The sequence below is a fragment of the Colius striatus genome, chromosome 22 (genome assembly GCF_028858725.1).
Source record: "Colius striatus isolate bColStr4 chromosome 22, bColStr4.1.hap1, whole genome shotgun sequence".
Classification (NCBI taxonomy): Eukaryota; Metazoa; Chordata; class Aves; order Coliiformes; family Coliidae; genus Colius; species Colius striatus.
The window spans coordinates 7,346,129-7,361,895 of NC_084780.1; the positions used below are offsets into that span (position 1 = coordinate 7,346,129).

A 15,767-nucleotide genomic window follows, 5' to 3' on the forward strand; every position below is an offset into this window, starting at 1 on the left:
CCCAAAGGTGGGACAAGCAAAATGTGGTTTGTGCTGGTTGCAGGTGGCTGTGCAGAGGCTGCTCCTGAGGCACTTGGTGGCATCTGCTCGTCCTCACAGCCACCACGCTCGGGCTTGACTGGGGCGAGTGGTGCAGATGCCTTAAAAAGCATTGAAAGGTACTTTCCTGGTGAACATCAGGTACCCAGCAGGTTATTTGGGGTCTTCCAGGCTTTTGCTGGTGTTTGGAAGGAGGAAATGTCCTGAGTGCCATTTCCTGAGTGCTGCAAAGTGTTGTGATGATGCCAGAGAAGTGCTGGATGCTGCTGCTGCAGGGCAAACACCCGCTGCCATCCCTGGCATGGGATGAGGTGGGATGCAGGAGGGCAAAGAGGACACACAGAGCTGCTTTGGTGTTCCTGCACCAGCTTTTCCACCTCCCCACCTCCCACAAGACAGGGACAAGACCCAACCTCAGCCATGGCAGGAGGGAGAGGCTGGTGATGCATTGGAGGGTTTGGCATGTCGGGGCTGGCTGAGCCAACCTTCCTGGCTGCTATGACCAAATCCTGACTGAACACCCCTGGGGCTCAGCAGCAGAAATGCTTTTCCAAGGAGGCAAGTCAGGGCTTATTTCTCCCTCTCTTTCTTCAGCCTTTCTTGAGGTTTTTGAGCTTCCTGCCTCAGTTTCCCCACCCGAGGAGCAGCAGCTCCATGTTGTCATCCCAGGTGCTCAGGGAAGGAGATGTGGAGGGTTTCTTCACCTCTTCCATCCCAAGGGCCATCCCACAGCCCTTGCTGGTCATGGAAAGGGGCCTCTTAATTAGAAAAGTTAATGAGGAGTGCACTTGGTGCCAGCAGCACAGGGCTGTGTGCCTGGAGATGTTAATGAGGACAAGTGACCCCTGGAATGCCACAGTCTGCTGGGTCCAGACAAGATGGCACAAGGTGAAAAAAGAAGCAGCAAACAAAGGGAAAAGATGGAGCTTGTCCAAGGATGCTCTCGTTGTGCTGAGATGCTGTGGAGTGTTGCTCAACCCCCTGCCACCAGCCCTGGGGCCACCAGTGTGTGTGTGCTGGGTGACACAGGGCCCTGGGGGGACACCACTCAGGACACAGGGCTGCTCTGTGACTTGTGCTCAGCTTCTCTCCTGTTTAAAGGGATCCATGGCCCTGGGGAGGCTGTTTGAGGGAGCAGAGAGCTCGGTGTTCTTGTAGGGTGATGCATCCCCACCTGGGCTTTGCCACAGACACCCAGTGGCAATGACACAGTGTAGGAAAAATCCCTGGGAGATAAGTCAGCAAAGCTTGGAGGGTGGAGGAAGAAATGGCTCCTTCTCCAGGCACTGGCTCTTTCCACCAAGAGCATCTCAGCCCTGCCACTCAGAGGAGGTTTAAATCAGATTGGCAGCACTGCCCACATGCCAAGGGGGAAACTGAGGCAGGGGTGGTGTCTAGGGGTCACTCAGCAAGTGGGTGCTGGTGTGGGGACGTGCCCCAGCTCCCTTCCACCCCAGGCAGGTGACATTCATGAGGCTGGGGGCTCCCATGCAGTAGCCAGAAGGGTCAAGCCTGCTCAGTGCCTTGCCAGATGCCAACCAGATGTTGCCCACAGGCAGCCAGGTCTTTGCCACACCAGGTGCCTTGGCAGAGCAGGATACCAACAGGCTTTTGTGCTTCCCTGGTGGGGAGGAACTGCTGAGACATCACTGGATGGGAGAGAAAACACGTCCAAAATGCAGTGAGCTCTCTGCCAGCACCATCCTTGGCACAGCAGGGGGGTAGAGCAAAGGTCTGCCCCAATCTCCAGCTCTGCAGCATGCCCAGGGCTGCAGCAGGGTGCCCCAACCCAGGCCCTTTGCCTCTTCACTGCTGCATTTCCCTCACCACACACTGGGTTTATTTTAATCCTGAGGGAGCCCCAGGAGTGTTATGGAGCCAGGCTGCTGGCCAAGAGCTATTCCTGCCCACTGCTTCCCACAGGCTCAGTGGCACAGGAGGGGGTTAAACCTTCCCACTGCTGCAAAGCACTTGACAGGACATTCAAACTCTTTGCTCCCCCGACTCTGTGGCCACCCCTTAAGCAAACTCAGCACTTGTTTGACCTCTCTTTTTAGTTGAAGTAGCCCGTGGAAAGGCAGGATGGTGCTTGCTGCCTCCAGCCCTGCGGGCACTGAGCCATGCCCATGGGGAGGGAGGAGGGAGCTGCTGCTGTAAGTGCTCTGAGGCACGCAGCAGTGATGACAGATCCTTCTGGGGCAAAGACTTGTGTGAAACAGCAACTTCCAAAGAGAAGGGAGAAGAGAAAAGACGGGAACATGCAAAAGGAAATTGGCTTCTGCAAGCCCAGGTTTGCTACAAGGGATGAAGGAGGGGAACATCCTCCCTTGGGCCTCAGATGGTAAAATCATTTGCTCATTTTCCTCCCAAGAAGGAGCCTCCACACCCTCCCTGGGCAGCCTGGGCCAGGGCTCCCTCACCTCAGCACCAAAGGAGCTTCTCCTCCTGTTCCAGTGGCACTGTCTGTGTTCCAGCTGATGTCCATCAGCCCTTGTCCTGTCACTGGGCACCACAGACACAAGTGTGTCCCCATCCTCCTGCCACCCACCCTGAGGTGCCCCTGAGCTCAGGCTTCTCTTCCCCAGGCTGAACAGCCCCAGGGCTGCAGCCTTTCCTCCTCACACACATGTTCCATCCCCTCAGCATCCCTGTAGCCCTGCCCTGGCCCCTCCAGCAGCTCTATCTTGTAGGAAAAGCTATTTAAACCTTTCCCACTCACCTAAACCTACAGACTCCTATTGAAGAGGCAACAAACTCCTTATCAGCAGAGGGCATCCACCTCCTGTCCTCTCCCTCTTCCAGCTGGGCTCCTTTCTTTCCCTCATGGCCTCACAGCAGCACAAACATCACTAGAACAGTCTGAGTGCCGTTGAAAACAACGTCCCAGCCCCAGTCCCAGGGGATCAGCTTGTCCAGGACGGTGACTCTGCAGTGGGACATGTGACATTCTGCACTGCAACCCCGAGATTCCCACAGCTGCCTTCCTCGGGGACACACCAGCACAAGTCCCCTGCCACCAGCTCAGAGCCTATCAGCTGTGATGGATGTGGAGGCAGCTTCTCAGAGAGGCCTCATCTGGAGTGTTGTGTCCAGTTCTGGGCTCCTCACTTCAAGAGAGATGCCTGCTCAGCCTTCCTAAATGATTACAGGGAGGCAGGAGCTGGGATCCTGCAGCTCCAGGTGTCCTCTGGGTTAAAGGAGAGCCAGGACCCAGCACAGCACTGGGAAAGCCCCAGGTCCAGCCCCAGGTTCACCCCAGGGGTCACCTTGAGGACAAAGGACCTGCCCAGCTCCAGGGACAAGCTTCAACTCCCTGAATAAACTCTTACAAGGCAGAGACCAACAGGAATGCTGGTGGCCAAGGGGTTCATCTCCCCCACAGCCATTTCACTCCCCAGAAGCAAATATGGACGGGCCAAAGGGACCAGACACAGGCACTGGGCAAGAGCATCCTGGGTGGGACAGAGGACACAGCTCCTGCAGGAAAAACATGAACAGGGAGGAAAAGAAACCCCTCAGAGCTCATCCCTGTGTGTGTCAGTGGGGTGAGAGCTGAGCTGCCCCCCAAGAGACCCGAGGGCAAGTGTGGCTGCTGGAGCTCAGGCCGAAAATTCCCTTCCCCAGGACGATTTCAGCTCCAGCCAAACCCAGCAATGGAAAGGAAAAGGTGTCCGGGAAACCTTCCCACTCCCCCAGAGCCTCCCGGGCCCGGCCCGGGATGTTTTGGCCCGAAAGATGAGCGAGGGGACTGGGAGGGGAGCAGGAACCGGAGGGAGCCAAACCCCGGCGGCTATTTTCAGCTCTCGGGCAGGAAAAGCACCTGCGGGGGTCATTACACCGCGGGAACAAACAAACCGACCTCGGCGGGGTGGGAAACGCAGCGCCGGGCTCAGCGCTGCCGCGGCGGGGAGGGATCAGCCCGGGGGTCCCCAGCTGCAGCCCCCGCCACGGGGCTGGCTCTGCTCCCCGCACCCCGCCTGGGACACGGACGGGTTTTTCTTCACACCAGCTGGGATAAAGGGCTGCGGGGATGCTGTGGGATGCCGGGGCAGGGATGCGCATCCCGCCGTGCCCGGGCTGTGCCCACGGCCGGGCGGCTGCTGCCCTCTCCCGGCTGCGGGAGCTGCTGCCAAAGAGCCTCGGGCCGCCCGTTCCCCGCTCCCCTGGGACCCGAGAGTGACCTGGCCAAGAGAAAAAAGGGGGGTTATCCCCGGTCATAACCTCAGGAGTACGAAAATGTGCATTTGAAGGCGTTTCTTCCCTCCTGGCAGGCGGCCAGGCTGGGGCGTTTGCTCAGAGAGGGGCTGGAAGGGGCTCAGCTCCCTGTGATGGGGTGTGGAGAGCACCCTAAAACATCTACCCCGTGTCTGTTCTCTCCTCCAAAATCCACCAGCCTTCTTCCCAGCTCCCAGCCCTTCCTCGTCCTCCTGGCTCTCCTCTGCCTCAGCTGTGTGCAGCTCCATCAGCTGAGTGGGTGCAGGGCAGCCCTGGGGTGGGTGGCTCAGGGAGCCCTGGGTCTCGCTGCTGAGGGATGGGGATTGTCCTCCAGCCCCTTCACCAGTCCTGGCAGCTCATGTGGGAGCCATTGACAGCTGAGCAGGTGAGTGGGAGTTGGGATGTTGCTGAGACATGACCCCCCCTGACAGGGCTGAACAACCCAGCAAGGGGAAAGTCCAGCCTGGGGGTGGGGGGCCACGTAGCGTGGGCGCTGCAGGGATGGGCTGAGGCAGCAGCCTCTCCCCACCAGGGGAATTTGCAGGGTGAGGCCCCTCTGGAAGGGCTGAATGCCTCTCCCTGAGGACAGGCTTGTCTGGCATCACCACTGGCATGTCACTGGGAGGGTCTGCTGTCCCTTCTCCCCTGGAGAATCTCACCCCAAAGCCATAAAACCCTCAGGACCTTTGTCCCCCATCTCTGAGTTGCTGGAGGTGTGCTGAGTGGGGATGGGGTTCACATTTGCTCTCACTCATGGGGTGTGGGCAGATAAATGTCCTGGGTTCATGTCCTGAAACACCAGCTCCTTTTGCTTCTGTTCACAGGACCAGGTTTGGAAACCTCCTGAGAAGGAGCCTCCAGCCCCTCCCTGGGCAGCCTGGGCCAGGGCTCCCTCACCTCAGCACCAAAGGAGCTTCTCCTGGTGTTTAAGAAGAACTTTCTGTGTCCCAGCTGATGTCCATCACCCCTTGTCCTGTCACTGGGCACCACAGACACAAGTGTGTCCCCATCCTCCTGCCACCCACCCTTTAGGTGCTGCTCAGTGCTGCTGAGGTGCCCCTGAGCTCAGGCTTCTCTTTCCCAGGCTGAACAGCCCCAGGGCTGCAGCCTTTCCTCCTCACACTCATGTTCCATCCCCTCAGCATCTTGGTGTCCCTGCCCTGGCCTCTCTCCAGCAGTTCCCTGTCTCTCCTGAGCTGGGGAGCCCAGAACTGGACACAGATGATGGTCACCCACTCAGGACACCTGGCTTGCAGCCCCCTCTTGGCCCCCTGCACCGTCCCTGTGTGGCTGTAGGCATCCTGTCTCAGGGCTGCTCCCTGCTGAGGGACACTGCTGTCCCCAGGTCCTGTCCTGGGCCTTGTGCCATCCCCCTGCCCCAGACAGCTGTCCCTCTCAGGGGTCCAATAGCCACCATCTGTTGTGGCTGAATCCTTTGCATTCATGGGTCTTCCTCCAAACACCCACCTGTCCTCCAGCTCCCCCCAGCCAGATTCTCCCATCCCAGGGAAAACAGCCCTTTGTTGACAACACAAGTCCTCCTCCAGCCCCTGTGTGACACGTGGGGACAGCCCAGCTGGTGCCACCATGCAGGAGCAGGCTCTCACGTGCTGGGGATGGCCCTGGCATGGGGGTCTCCTGATGGGACAGCCCATGGTGGGGTTTGTTAACTGGGGTCCTGCAGGGTGAATCCCTCCTATAACTGCAGTTTAGGGCTGGGGGCTGGGAAAGGGTTATGGCCAGGTTATGGGGTCATCAAGCAAGGGGAGGCTGTGGTGGGGCAGAAATGCAGGAGGAGTGGTGCTGAGAGTGGGGCAGAGCATTGCCCAGTGAGTAAACAGAGGAGTCAGGGCAACCAGTATGGTCCCTGGACTGGGCTCCAGTAGGATGGTGTGTTGAAGGAGCCTCCACACCCTCCCTGGGCAGCCTGGGCCAGGGCTCCCTCACCTCACCACCAAAGGAGTTTCTCCTCCTGTTCCAGTGGAACTGTTCCAGCTGATGTCCCATCACCCCTTGTCCTGGCACTGGCCACCACAGACAAAAGCATCTCCCCATCCTTGACACCCACCCTTTAAGTATTTCTAAGTGCTAATGAGATTCCCCCCCCAAAAAGTCCCCCTGAGTCTCCAGCAGGCTGAGAGGTGTCTGTGCAGGGCTGTGGGATGCTGGGCTGGGGCTGAAGGGCCAGGCTGTGCTGTGGGCTGGGGCTGAAGGGCCAGGCTGTGCTGTGGGCTGGGGCTGAAGGGCCAGGCTGTGCTGTGGGATGCTGGGCTGGGGCTGAAGGGCCAGGCTGTGCTGTGGGATGCTGGGCTGGGGCTGAAGGGCCAGGCTGTGCTGTGGGCTGGGGCTGAAGGGCCAGGCTGTGCTGTGGCCTCATCTCTCCGAGCAGCTGTCGCCGTCCCAGGCACGTCGGAAATCCCGGGTGTCGGAGCAGAGGTTTGCTCCACATTCCTTGGCTGGGAGCAGGGACAGGGCCAAAGCATCTCCCTGCAGCCTGCAGCTGCTCCCAAATCTGTTCTGACTTGTCAGCGTGGCAGGAAGGGATGTTGGCGAGCCTGGAAAGCCAGAGGGTGGTGTGGGCTGGTGGGGTGCCCGAGGGGGAAGGGGAGGGGAAGGGGGACCCATTGGAAGTGGCATTTTGGGGAGATCCCTTTTCTGTGCTGAAATGCCAGCAGGGTGATCTCTTTGTTAGGATGTGGCCACCCCTGGCCTCACGCTCCCCAGGGGTGGAGGTGCTGCTTCCACTTGCTTTGCCAGCCTCTAAAACCTGCTGCTTTTTCTTGCCCTTCCTGATGGAAGCAGCCAGCACCATCCCCTGCCCAGCCTGGTGACTCTGCAGCTCCAGGCATCGAGCAGGGACGTGCACCCAGTGTGTGGAGCGAGCAGGGACACGCTCTGAGCTCCAACACACCTCCACCATGGCTGAGGGCTGGCAGCTTTTGGGGTGAAGTCCTACTTGGGCACACAGAGCTGTAGAATTAGAGAATGGTGGGGGCTGGAAAGGTCCTGCAGAGCTCACCCAGCCCCAGCCCCTGCTACAGCAGGTTCCCCTGGCTCAGGGGGCACAGGAACGTGTCCGGGGGGTTGGAAACCTCCTGAGAAGGAGCCTCCACACCCTCCCTGGGCAGCCTGGGCCAGGGCTCCCTCACCTCAGCACCAAAGGAGCTTCTCCTGGTGTTTAAGGGGACTCTCTGTGTCCCAGCTGATGCCCATCACCCTGACACTGGACACTAACACCCTGATGTGCTTCCCCAAAGCTCAGCAAATCAAACCCATCCATCACGATGGGGAAACAAACCAGCCCCTGGGCGTGTGTCTGTGACCCTGTGCCATGGACGTGGCCACCGGCCTGGGAAGCCGCCCCGGAGGCCTCAGGGACCGGCCGGCCCGCCTGGCATTGTCTCAATGGGTGGGTATTTTTAGGTGCTGTGCCGGGGGGATCCGTCCCAGGGAGGCCCTGGCCGGGGGAAGGTCACCCCGAGAGGGATGGCGGCACGTCCCGCCCGGGGCCGGCACAGCGGGGCCTTTGTGCGCGCCCCAGCCGCCGCCATCCATCACGGCCTAACGCGACAGCCGCAGCACGGCCCTAATCCCCGGCCGGCTCCCGGCCCCGCCGCCCCAGCCCCCTGCTCTGCTCCCCGGCCACGCCTGAGCCCGGGCCCAGGCCGAGGTGGGCTGGGACGGGACCCCCACGCTCCCCAGACCCCGGGATCCCCGGCGATGGCCGCTCGCCCGTCACTTGGCTTTAGCCCGGAGCCGGAGCTGAGCCCAGAGCCTGCAGTGGGGCTGTGACCCCCACACTGTGTGTGCCAGGAGTGCAGTGGGGCTGTGACCCCCACACTGTGTGTGCCAGGAGTGCAGTGGGGCTGTGACCCCCACACTGTGTGTGCCAGAGCCTGCAGTGGGGCTGTGACCCCCACACTGTGTGTGCCAGGAGTGCAGTGGGGCTGTGACCCCCACACTGTGTGTGCCAGGAGTGCAGTGGGGCTGTGACCCCCACACTGTGTGTGCCAGGAGTGCAGTGGGGCTGTGACCCCCACACTGTGTGTGCCAGGAGTGCAGTGGGGCTGTGACCCCCACACTGTGTGTGCCAGGAGTGCAGTGGGGCTGTGACTCCCCACACTGTGTGTGTCAGGAGTGCAGTGGGGCTGTGACCCCCACACTGTGTGTGCCAGGAGTGCAGTGGGGCTGTGACCCCCACACTGTGTGTGCCAGGAGTGCAGTGGGGCTGTGACCCCCACGCTGTGTCAGGAGTGCAGTGGGGCTGTGACCCCCACACTGTGTCAGGAGTGCAGTGGGGCTGTGACCCCCACACCGTGTCCAGCAGGACGGTCAGCCTTGGCACAGAGGCTCTGATGAAGGAGCAGAGTCATGGCTGCGTGGCCACAGCATTTCCCCAGCTCCCCATATCAGTGTTGGTGTGGGCAGACTGGATGAGACCCCCCTCAAAAGGAGCTGGGGCTGCCGTCCCCGTTGTGGGGTCCCTCTTCCCCAGTCCCTGTCATTCCCCTGCCTTCTCCTCCCCATCTCCATGAGCTGCCTCCTGCCTCTGAGCCGTGGGGACACGATGGCCTCAGTGGCCCTTTGGGACTGGCTCACCCCTGCCTGGGGAAAGGCCCCTCAGTGCTGGCTCCTGCTCTGCTGCTGCCCCTCTTTATGAAGTGCTAAATGCTTGGCCGTGCTCTTGTGTGGCTCCACCACATGCCCCGTGGAGCCTGTTATGTCACTGACGTGTTCCTCATCTTCCAAACGTGCTCCTGCAGCCAGCTGGGGCAGCCCTTCAGCCATCCCTCACCCAGGGAACTGCCTGCAGGTCCAGGGTCGTGCCCACCAGCAAGTGCCATCAAGGAAGGTCTCCACAAACAAGTCCAGCTGCCTGATGTGCTGATGTGAAGCCCCTGGGCTCGGGTGGTCCCCTCTGAATGGCTTTGCACAGTCTCAGGGGTAAATCCTGAGCTCTTCCCAGCTCTTGCAGTGCTTTTCCTTCACCCAGAGGCCAAGCTGACACTCTGATTTATTTCCTCCTTGGATATTTTGGGAGTTTGACCCTGGGGAGACAGGGGCTGTGCTGAGGCAAACCTAGAGGCTGCAGCTCCTGCTTTCCTTACTGCATATTTTTTTTACAGAGGCTAAAATAGGAGGGGAGAGCAAATCCCCAGGGCTGAGACTCCAGGAGAGCTGAAGGATGCATTATAAAGTCCCTTGCCCCAAAGAAATCACTGCAGAGAGACAAGAGAGTTGTGTCAGCCTCCAGAAAGGTTAGAAATCAACCCAAAGTGAGCCAGAGTCCGGGCAGCATGGGCAGGGAATGCACCATGGCCTGGCCTCTCCGGGGAGGGGGGATCTGGGGAAGGAAAATCCCATCAGGGTTGGCTCTACCCTTGGCTGACATTCTTTCCACTGACCGATCCCTGGGCTGGAATCTGTCCCAGAGCAGGAACAGGAGGAGATGGGAGATGGTTTCTGACATTCCCAGTGGAAAAAAAACCCCAAACAACCCAACCCCAAATCCCTTCTGAATTAAAGGCAAAGATGGAGAGATGCAGGTTGGGTGGTTGGAGTCAGCAGGGCAGGGCTGGGGATGGGCTGAAGCGCTGCTCTTGCAGCGTCCACGCGCCTCAGTTTCCCCTCTGGGCAGGTGGGAGTGATGTGTCTGCTGGGGATGGGCAGAGAGCTGTGGGGCTTTGATTCCCCACACATCCAGAGGCTGATACAGGAGAGCAGCCTTGGGCAGGTGCCTTCGGCGCATGGGGGAAGCCACGGACGTGGATTTTGTGCCAAAAGTGCTGCTCTGAGTGTAAGAGACTCGGGCAGGTACCTCATGGAGGCCATGGTGGAGGAAAGACTGAGCCTGGTGTTGTCCTGGCTGCTCCGAGGGCAGCTGCTGGCGCTGGGATGGTTCTGCACGGCGAGGGGTGCCCATGTGGCACTGCCTGTGCCAGGGGGTCCCTCCCAGGGCTGGATCCTTTCTCCGTGCCTTTGGAAGAAGCAGGATCAGGCCTTTGCCACCTGCAGCATGAGGTGGGAAATGAGGGGGCGAGTGGGAGCAGCCCGGGGAGGGTGGAGCGGCGCAGGAGCCCGTGTGGGTGTGGGGAGGGCACAGGTCTGGGGTGCTGTGGCACGGGAAGGGGGCAGCCACCAGGGCACCCCGGCCGGGCAGCTTGGCCACGAGGCCACCACGGGCTCCCCCCAGCTCCAGCCATAACTGAAGGCACCAGATGCCACAGGAATGCTGCGAGGGTCGGTGGGGAGGGGGGGGAAGCTGGCAGCCCAACGGCACCCCCGGGCTCAGACAGAGCTGCCCTCCCTCCCCTCCGTGCCAGCTCCCCCGGCCCCCTCCCCGGGCAGCGTAATCCCGGCGGGGCGAGCGCCCGTGCTGAGCCGGACAAGCTGTGATGTGAGGCAGCAGCTTAGGCCGGGCTCAGGTTTCCTTTGGGGTTTTTTTGGCTATATTTATCCGGGTGATTTAACGCCAGCGCCGGGGTTTAAATGGCACCAGACAGTTGGCGTGAGGAGAAGGAGCAGCCGTCCCCGCGCCGCTCGCACGTCGCCCCGGCGCTCCCCAGCCCATGGAGCTCTTCGAGACCAACCCTTATTTCTTCCCGGAGCAGAGGTTTTACGATGGGGAGGGTTTGCTGGGGTCCCGTCTGCAGGGTTACGAGGCGGCGGCGGCGTTCCCCGAGCGGCACGAGGCCGGCCTGTGCCCCGAGGCCAGGGTGGCTTTGGAGGACAAGGACTCAGCCCTGCCCGAGCATTGCCCCGGCCAGTGCCTGCCCTGGGCCTGCAAGGTCTGCAAGAGGAAGACGGTGTCGCTGGACCGGCGGCGGGCGGCCACGCTGCGCGAGAAGCGGCGCCTGAAGAAGGTGAACGAGGCCTTCGAGGCCCTGAAACGCAGCACCCTGCTGAACCCCAACCAGAGGCTGCCCAAGGTGGAGATCCTGCGCAGCGCCATCCAGTACATCGAGCGGCTGCAGAGCCTCCTCAGCTCCCTCAACCAGCAGGAGCGGGAGCAGCGGGACCTGCGCTTCCACCCCGCCGCTCCCCAGCCCGGGGTGAGTGTCTCTGCCCCAGCCTCGCCATGGGGAGCAGCGTGGGCATGATGATGGCCCGTGGGGGTGATGCTTGAGAGCGGGGATGATGGCCTGTGGGGGTGATGCTTGAGAGGGGTGATGCTCTGTGGGGTTGATGCCCCATGGGGGTGATGTTTTATAGGGGTGACACACTGTCAGGGCGATGCTACACAGGGATGATGATGGGGCTTGGACTGGGTGATCTCTAAAGGTTCCTTCCAACCCGTACCACTCTCTGATCTATCAGGGTGTTGCCCCATAGGGATGATGCTCTATAGGGGTGACACTTTAGGGGTGATGCCCCTTAAAGATGCCCCATAGAGGGTGATGCCCACTTTAGGGGGTGATGCCCCTTAAAGATGCCCCATAGGGGGTGATGCCCACTTTAGGGGGTGATGCCCTGTGGGGATGATGAGGGTGACAATGGAGATGGCACTCTCTGGGGGTGATGCCTCATGGGGCTGATGCCCTTCCTACAGGGGTGATGCTTTGTGAGGGTGTTGCCCTATGGGGCTGATGCCTTATGGGGTTGTTCCTCTCAGGGGGTGATGGTGTATGAGAGTGTTGCTGTATGAGGGTGATGCCCCATGGGGGGTGATGCCCCATGGAGTGATCCCAAGCAGAGGCATTGCAGGCAGATGTGGGGCTCTGGGTTCTGTTGGGAGGAGGCAGGACTCCAAGTCCTGGGGGTAAAGGCAGATGCTGCTGTTGTGGGCTGGTGAACGTGTCCTGCCTAAAGGCGAGGGGCAGCAATGGTCCAGCCCCAGCTGAGGGCTGGTCCTTTCCTCTGGCAGATGTAGTAGGGGCTGCATGGGTCAGTTTAACCAAGTTTTTGGAGTGATATTTCTGTCTACCTGCTGCTTCCTGGGAGGGTGTCTGGGCAGGCACCTCCCTGCTGCTCTGCAGCTTCATGTTTGGCAACATGAGCTACAGATATAAGCACACATGACATAGGAAGGGATGGTATAGATGCTGTGGACAGAGATGATATAGCTGCCACAGATGTAGATGTACATACAGGGCATAAGCACTGATGATGTAGATATAGATGGTATAGATATGGATCTGGGCCTAGATATAGCTCTACAGGTAAAGACAGACATATGGAAGGACTTTATAAGAGCATCCTGGGGTTAAACCATGGCACAGACCCACAGAAAAGAGGGATTCACAGAGATCCATCTCCTTTCAGACCAAGGGATTTAAGGACCAAAGCAGCAGGTATCAGTGTAGCCCAACATTTAGAGATGAATGAAAGACTAAAACAGGTTTTTGGCTCCAGCCTGTGTACTCTGAGAACGTCCTGGTGTGAAGCCAAAGCATCCACTTGGGTTGGATTCGGGGGGATTTGTTGGCTGCCCCTAGACAAGGGTCCCAAATTGTGCTGAGCAGTTGCTGTGTCACTGCTGCTCTGAGCAGTCCCTTCTCCCACTTGTATGCAGGAGCTGACATACTGAGAGCAAAATCCATTATGTAAGCGGGGGAGAGGATGGTATCTGTGAGAGTTTCCTGCTTGAGTGGGAAATAAATCCAAGTGCTGATTAATTAGCCTGTGCTGCCACAAACCTGCAGCCCCAAGGCTGCCCCATTTCTAGGCTGCTACAAGCACTTGGGCTGCTCCTAGAAATCCTATTCTGGGTTTCATCTGAAGCAGCATCTGCTTCCAAATACAGACACACACCTCCAACAGGAGTGAGCTCAGAGCTTTGCTGAGTAACGCTCCCATTTTGCAGGCTGACAGTTCTTTCCTCCAAAACAACCATTCAGCCCCAAACCCACAAACCAAACTGCCAAAAGGTCATCCCCAGAAGCCCCCAGTGGGGTGGCCTGAGGGGGTCCACCCCCCATGGCACTTTTTATGAGCCTGATTAGGTGATTTTGAGCAAAATCCAAGGACATTCATCTACCTCTAGCCCTTCCTCTGGGTAAAAAGATACTTTTCTGACCTGCAGTGAGTGGATGGCCCCACTTCTGTGGCTGGAGCCTAAAAAGGAGGGGTTTTAGCCTTTATGGTTAACAGAGCAGCTGGTGCTGGTGATACCTGCTCTGCAGGTGGGGAGGGAGGTGCCTGACTCCTGTGGGGAGGGTGTTGTGCTGCACTGATTGAGCCCCCCGGGGTGGTCTGGGGATGGTTGGTGGGGTTTGGCTGGGCTGGAGGAGGTCAGATCTATGGTTGGCATCTTGGCTCCTTGCAGGGAACCAGCGAGTGTGGGTCTGGCAGCTCATCCTGCAGCCCTGAGTGGAGCAACCAACTGGAGTTTGGCACCAACCCTGCAGGTAAGATCCTCCCCACCTCACCCATGTCCTGCAGCCTCCTGGAGCAGCAGTGGGGGACACCACAGCCCTGAAGCACCATCACTCCCCCAAGGAGGAGATGCTCAGAGTGCAGGACAAAAGGAGCATTGTCCTTCTCTCCCCATCCTGCTGTTGCACACATGAGCTCCCCCCAGCCTCATAAATCCTCCAGCACCTCCCTTACTCGATGCTCTGCAAGTTCAGGCTTCTCCCACTGCCAGATTTCAAGGTGGTCTCTTTGGAGATGAGACCCCAGACTCAGCAACTTGGGGCTCCAGAGCTTGGTCCTCCACAAGGGCTCATCCATCACTGTCTCTTGGCTTGGGTTTGCCCACCATGGTGCTGAGCATCGCTGAGCATCGCTGCCCTGGGCTCCTTTCCCTCCCCACTCTGCTCTTTAGGGTTTTTTCCCACTGTTGCACTATTCCACCCACCCCCCAACAATCCACCTGGGTTTTTTTCCCACTTGAAATTTAAATCTCATTTTCCAAAGGGGAATAAAACCTAAAAACTGCCCCCAAAGGTTTGTTCCCTGCTGCCCTCTGCCCCCAGGGGAGGGGCTGATCCGTGCCCAGGGTGAGAGCTGGAAGCTGCCTCACCGGAGTGGGCTGTGTGTGGGATGAGGGGACACCCCCAGCACAGGATCCCCATCCCCAGCAAGGGCCATCAGCCTCTTGCTCTCCACAGATCAGCTCCTGGCTGAGGACGTGGCAGAGGAGCAGAACCTGCACTCTCTCTCCTCCATCGTGGAGAGCATCGCCGTGCAGGACGTGGCCGCGACGTTCCAGGACGAGCAGGTTCAAAACTGAGCTGGCGCAAAACCCCGGCGGCTCTTGGAGCTGGGCACGGGGTGGGAAGCAGCTGCCAGAGGGCTCCAACCACTGGGAATTGCATGTAGCCCTCTGGCATCGTGGACTGAACCACTGAAACCATTCACCTCCTTTCCCACTCCCGGAGAAACGCTCCTGCCCGGCCCAAAAGGGATTTGGCAGCGCCGCGGCCCCGGCTGGCGCCAGCCCCACGGCCCGCCCGGCCCTGGGCTCTGCTGTGCTCCCCAGCCAGGGGCCACTGGTTTTTGGGGGCCAATGTGTGTGTTGGGTTCTCTTGCTGATGTTTGTTACTCCTCAGATGCTCTTTGACCAACGTCTCCCTGGGGCTGGTGTCTGTCCTGTGGGCACCGACCCGCCTCTTCCCCCGCGCCCCTGGGGAGCTGCTGTGGGGAGCTGCCCCTGGGGAGCTGCTGTGGGGAGCTGCTGTGGGGAGCTGCCCCTGGGGAGCTGCTGTGGGGAGCTGCTGTGGGGAGCTGCCCCTGGGGAGCTGCCCCTGGCTGCTGCCTGCTTGGGGGGTTAATTATTATTTTTGTTAATTTATTTGGATTTTGATTTGTTTTTTTTAATAAAGGCATTTTTTCCTTGTCTGAGCTGCTCAGGGCTCCCCTCACCGCTGTGCTCCCCTCACTGCTGTGCTCCCCTCACTGCTCTGTTCCCCTCACTGCTGTGCTCCCCTCACTGCTCTGCTCCCCTCACTGCTCTGTTCCCCTCACCGCTGTGCTCCCCTCACCGCTGTGCTCCCCTCACTGCTCTGTTCCCCTCACTGCTGTGCTCCCCTCACCTCTGTGTTCCCCTCACCTCTGTGTTCCCCTCACTGCTGTGCTCCCCTCACTGCTGTGCTCCCCTCACTGCTGTGCTCCCCTCACTGCTCTGTTCCCCTCACTGCTGTGCTCCCCTCACTGCTGTGCTCCCCTCACTGCTGTGCTCCCCTCACTGCTGTGTGTCTCAGTACTGTTCTCCCTGGATGATCTCTGGAGGTTCCCTCCAACTCCCACTGTTCTGTGACTCAATTCCCAGGTTGGGGATTTCTCTGCATTAGAAAATCCAGCTGGACTTTCACTCAGCAGCAGGAACTGCATGTCCCACACTCCCATCAGCCCTGCAAAGACCAGTCGATCCTGGTTTATCATAAACCCACCTGGACACGTCCCTGTGTGACCTGATCTAGGTGGGAGCTGCTTCTGCAGGGGGTTGGGCTGGATGAGCTCTAAAGGTCCCTTCCAACCCCCACCATTCATTCTGTGCTTGTCTGCAGCTGGGGCTCATCCTCTACCCCCAGAATTCTTGCGGGGGGGAGCTAAAGATTAATTCTCCTTTT

At 59.5% G+C, this 15,767-nt stretch overlaps 1 protein-coding gene across 1 annotated transcript; it reads left to right on the forward strand.

Moving 5' to 3' along the window:
- Positions 1–10,823: 10,823 nt before the first annotated feature.
- Positions 10,824–14,428, forward strand: MYOG (myogenin). The gene is made up of 3 exons (XM_010198262.2): positions 10,824–11,306; positions 13,520–13,601; positions 14,307–14,428. Exons 1-3 carry the CDS (start codon positions 10,824–10,826, stop codon positions 14,426–14,428), a joined length of 687 nt encoding a protein of 228 aa, XP_010196564.2.
- The last annotated feature ends 1,339 nt before the right edge of the window (positions 14,429–15,767 follow it).

Excerpts from the sequence above, each read along its gene's own strand:
- MYOG (XM_010198262.2), top strand. The coding sequence starts at position 10,824 with ATGGAGCTCTTCGAGACCAACCCTTATTTCTTCCCGGAGCAGAGGTTT. Across the intron at positions 11,307-13,519 it reads CCGCCGCTCCCCAGCCCGGG|GGAACCAGCGAGTGTGGGTC; the intron begins GTGAGTGTCTCT and ends GGCTCCTTGCAG. Across the intron at positions 13,602-14,306 it reads GTTTGGCACCAACCCTGCAG|ATCAGCTCCTGGCTGAGGAC; the intron begins GTAAGATCCTCC and ends TGCTCTCCACAG.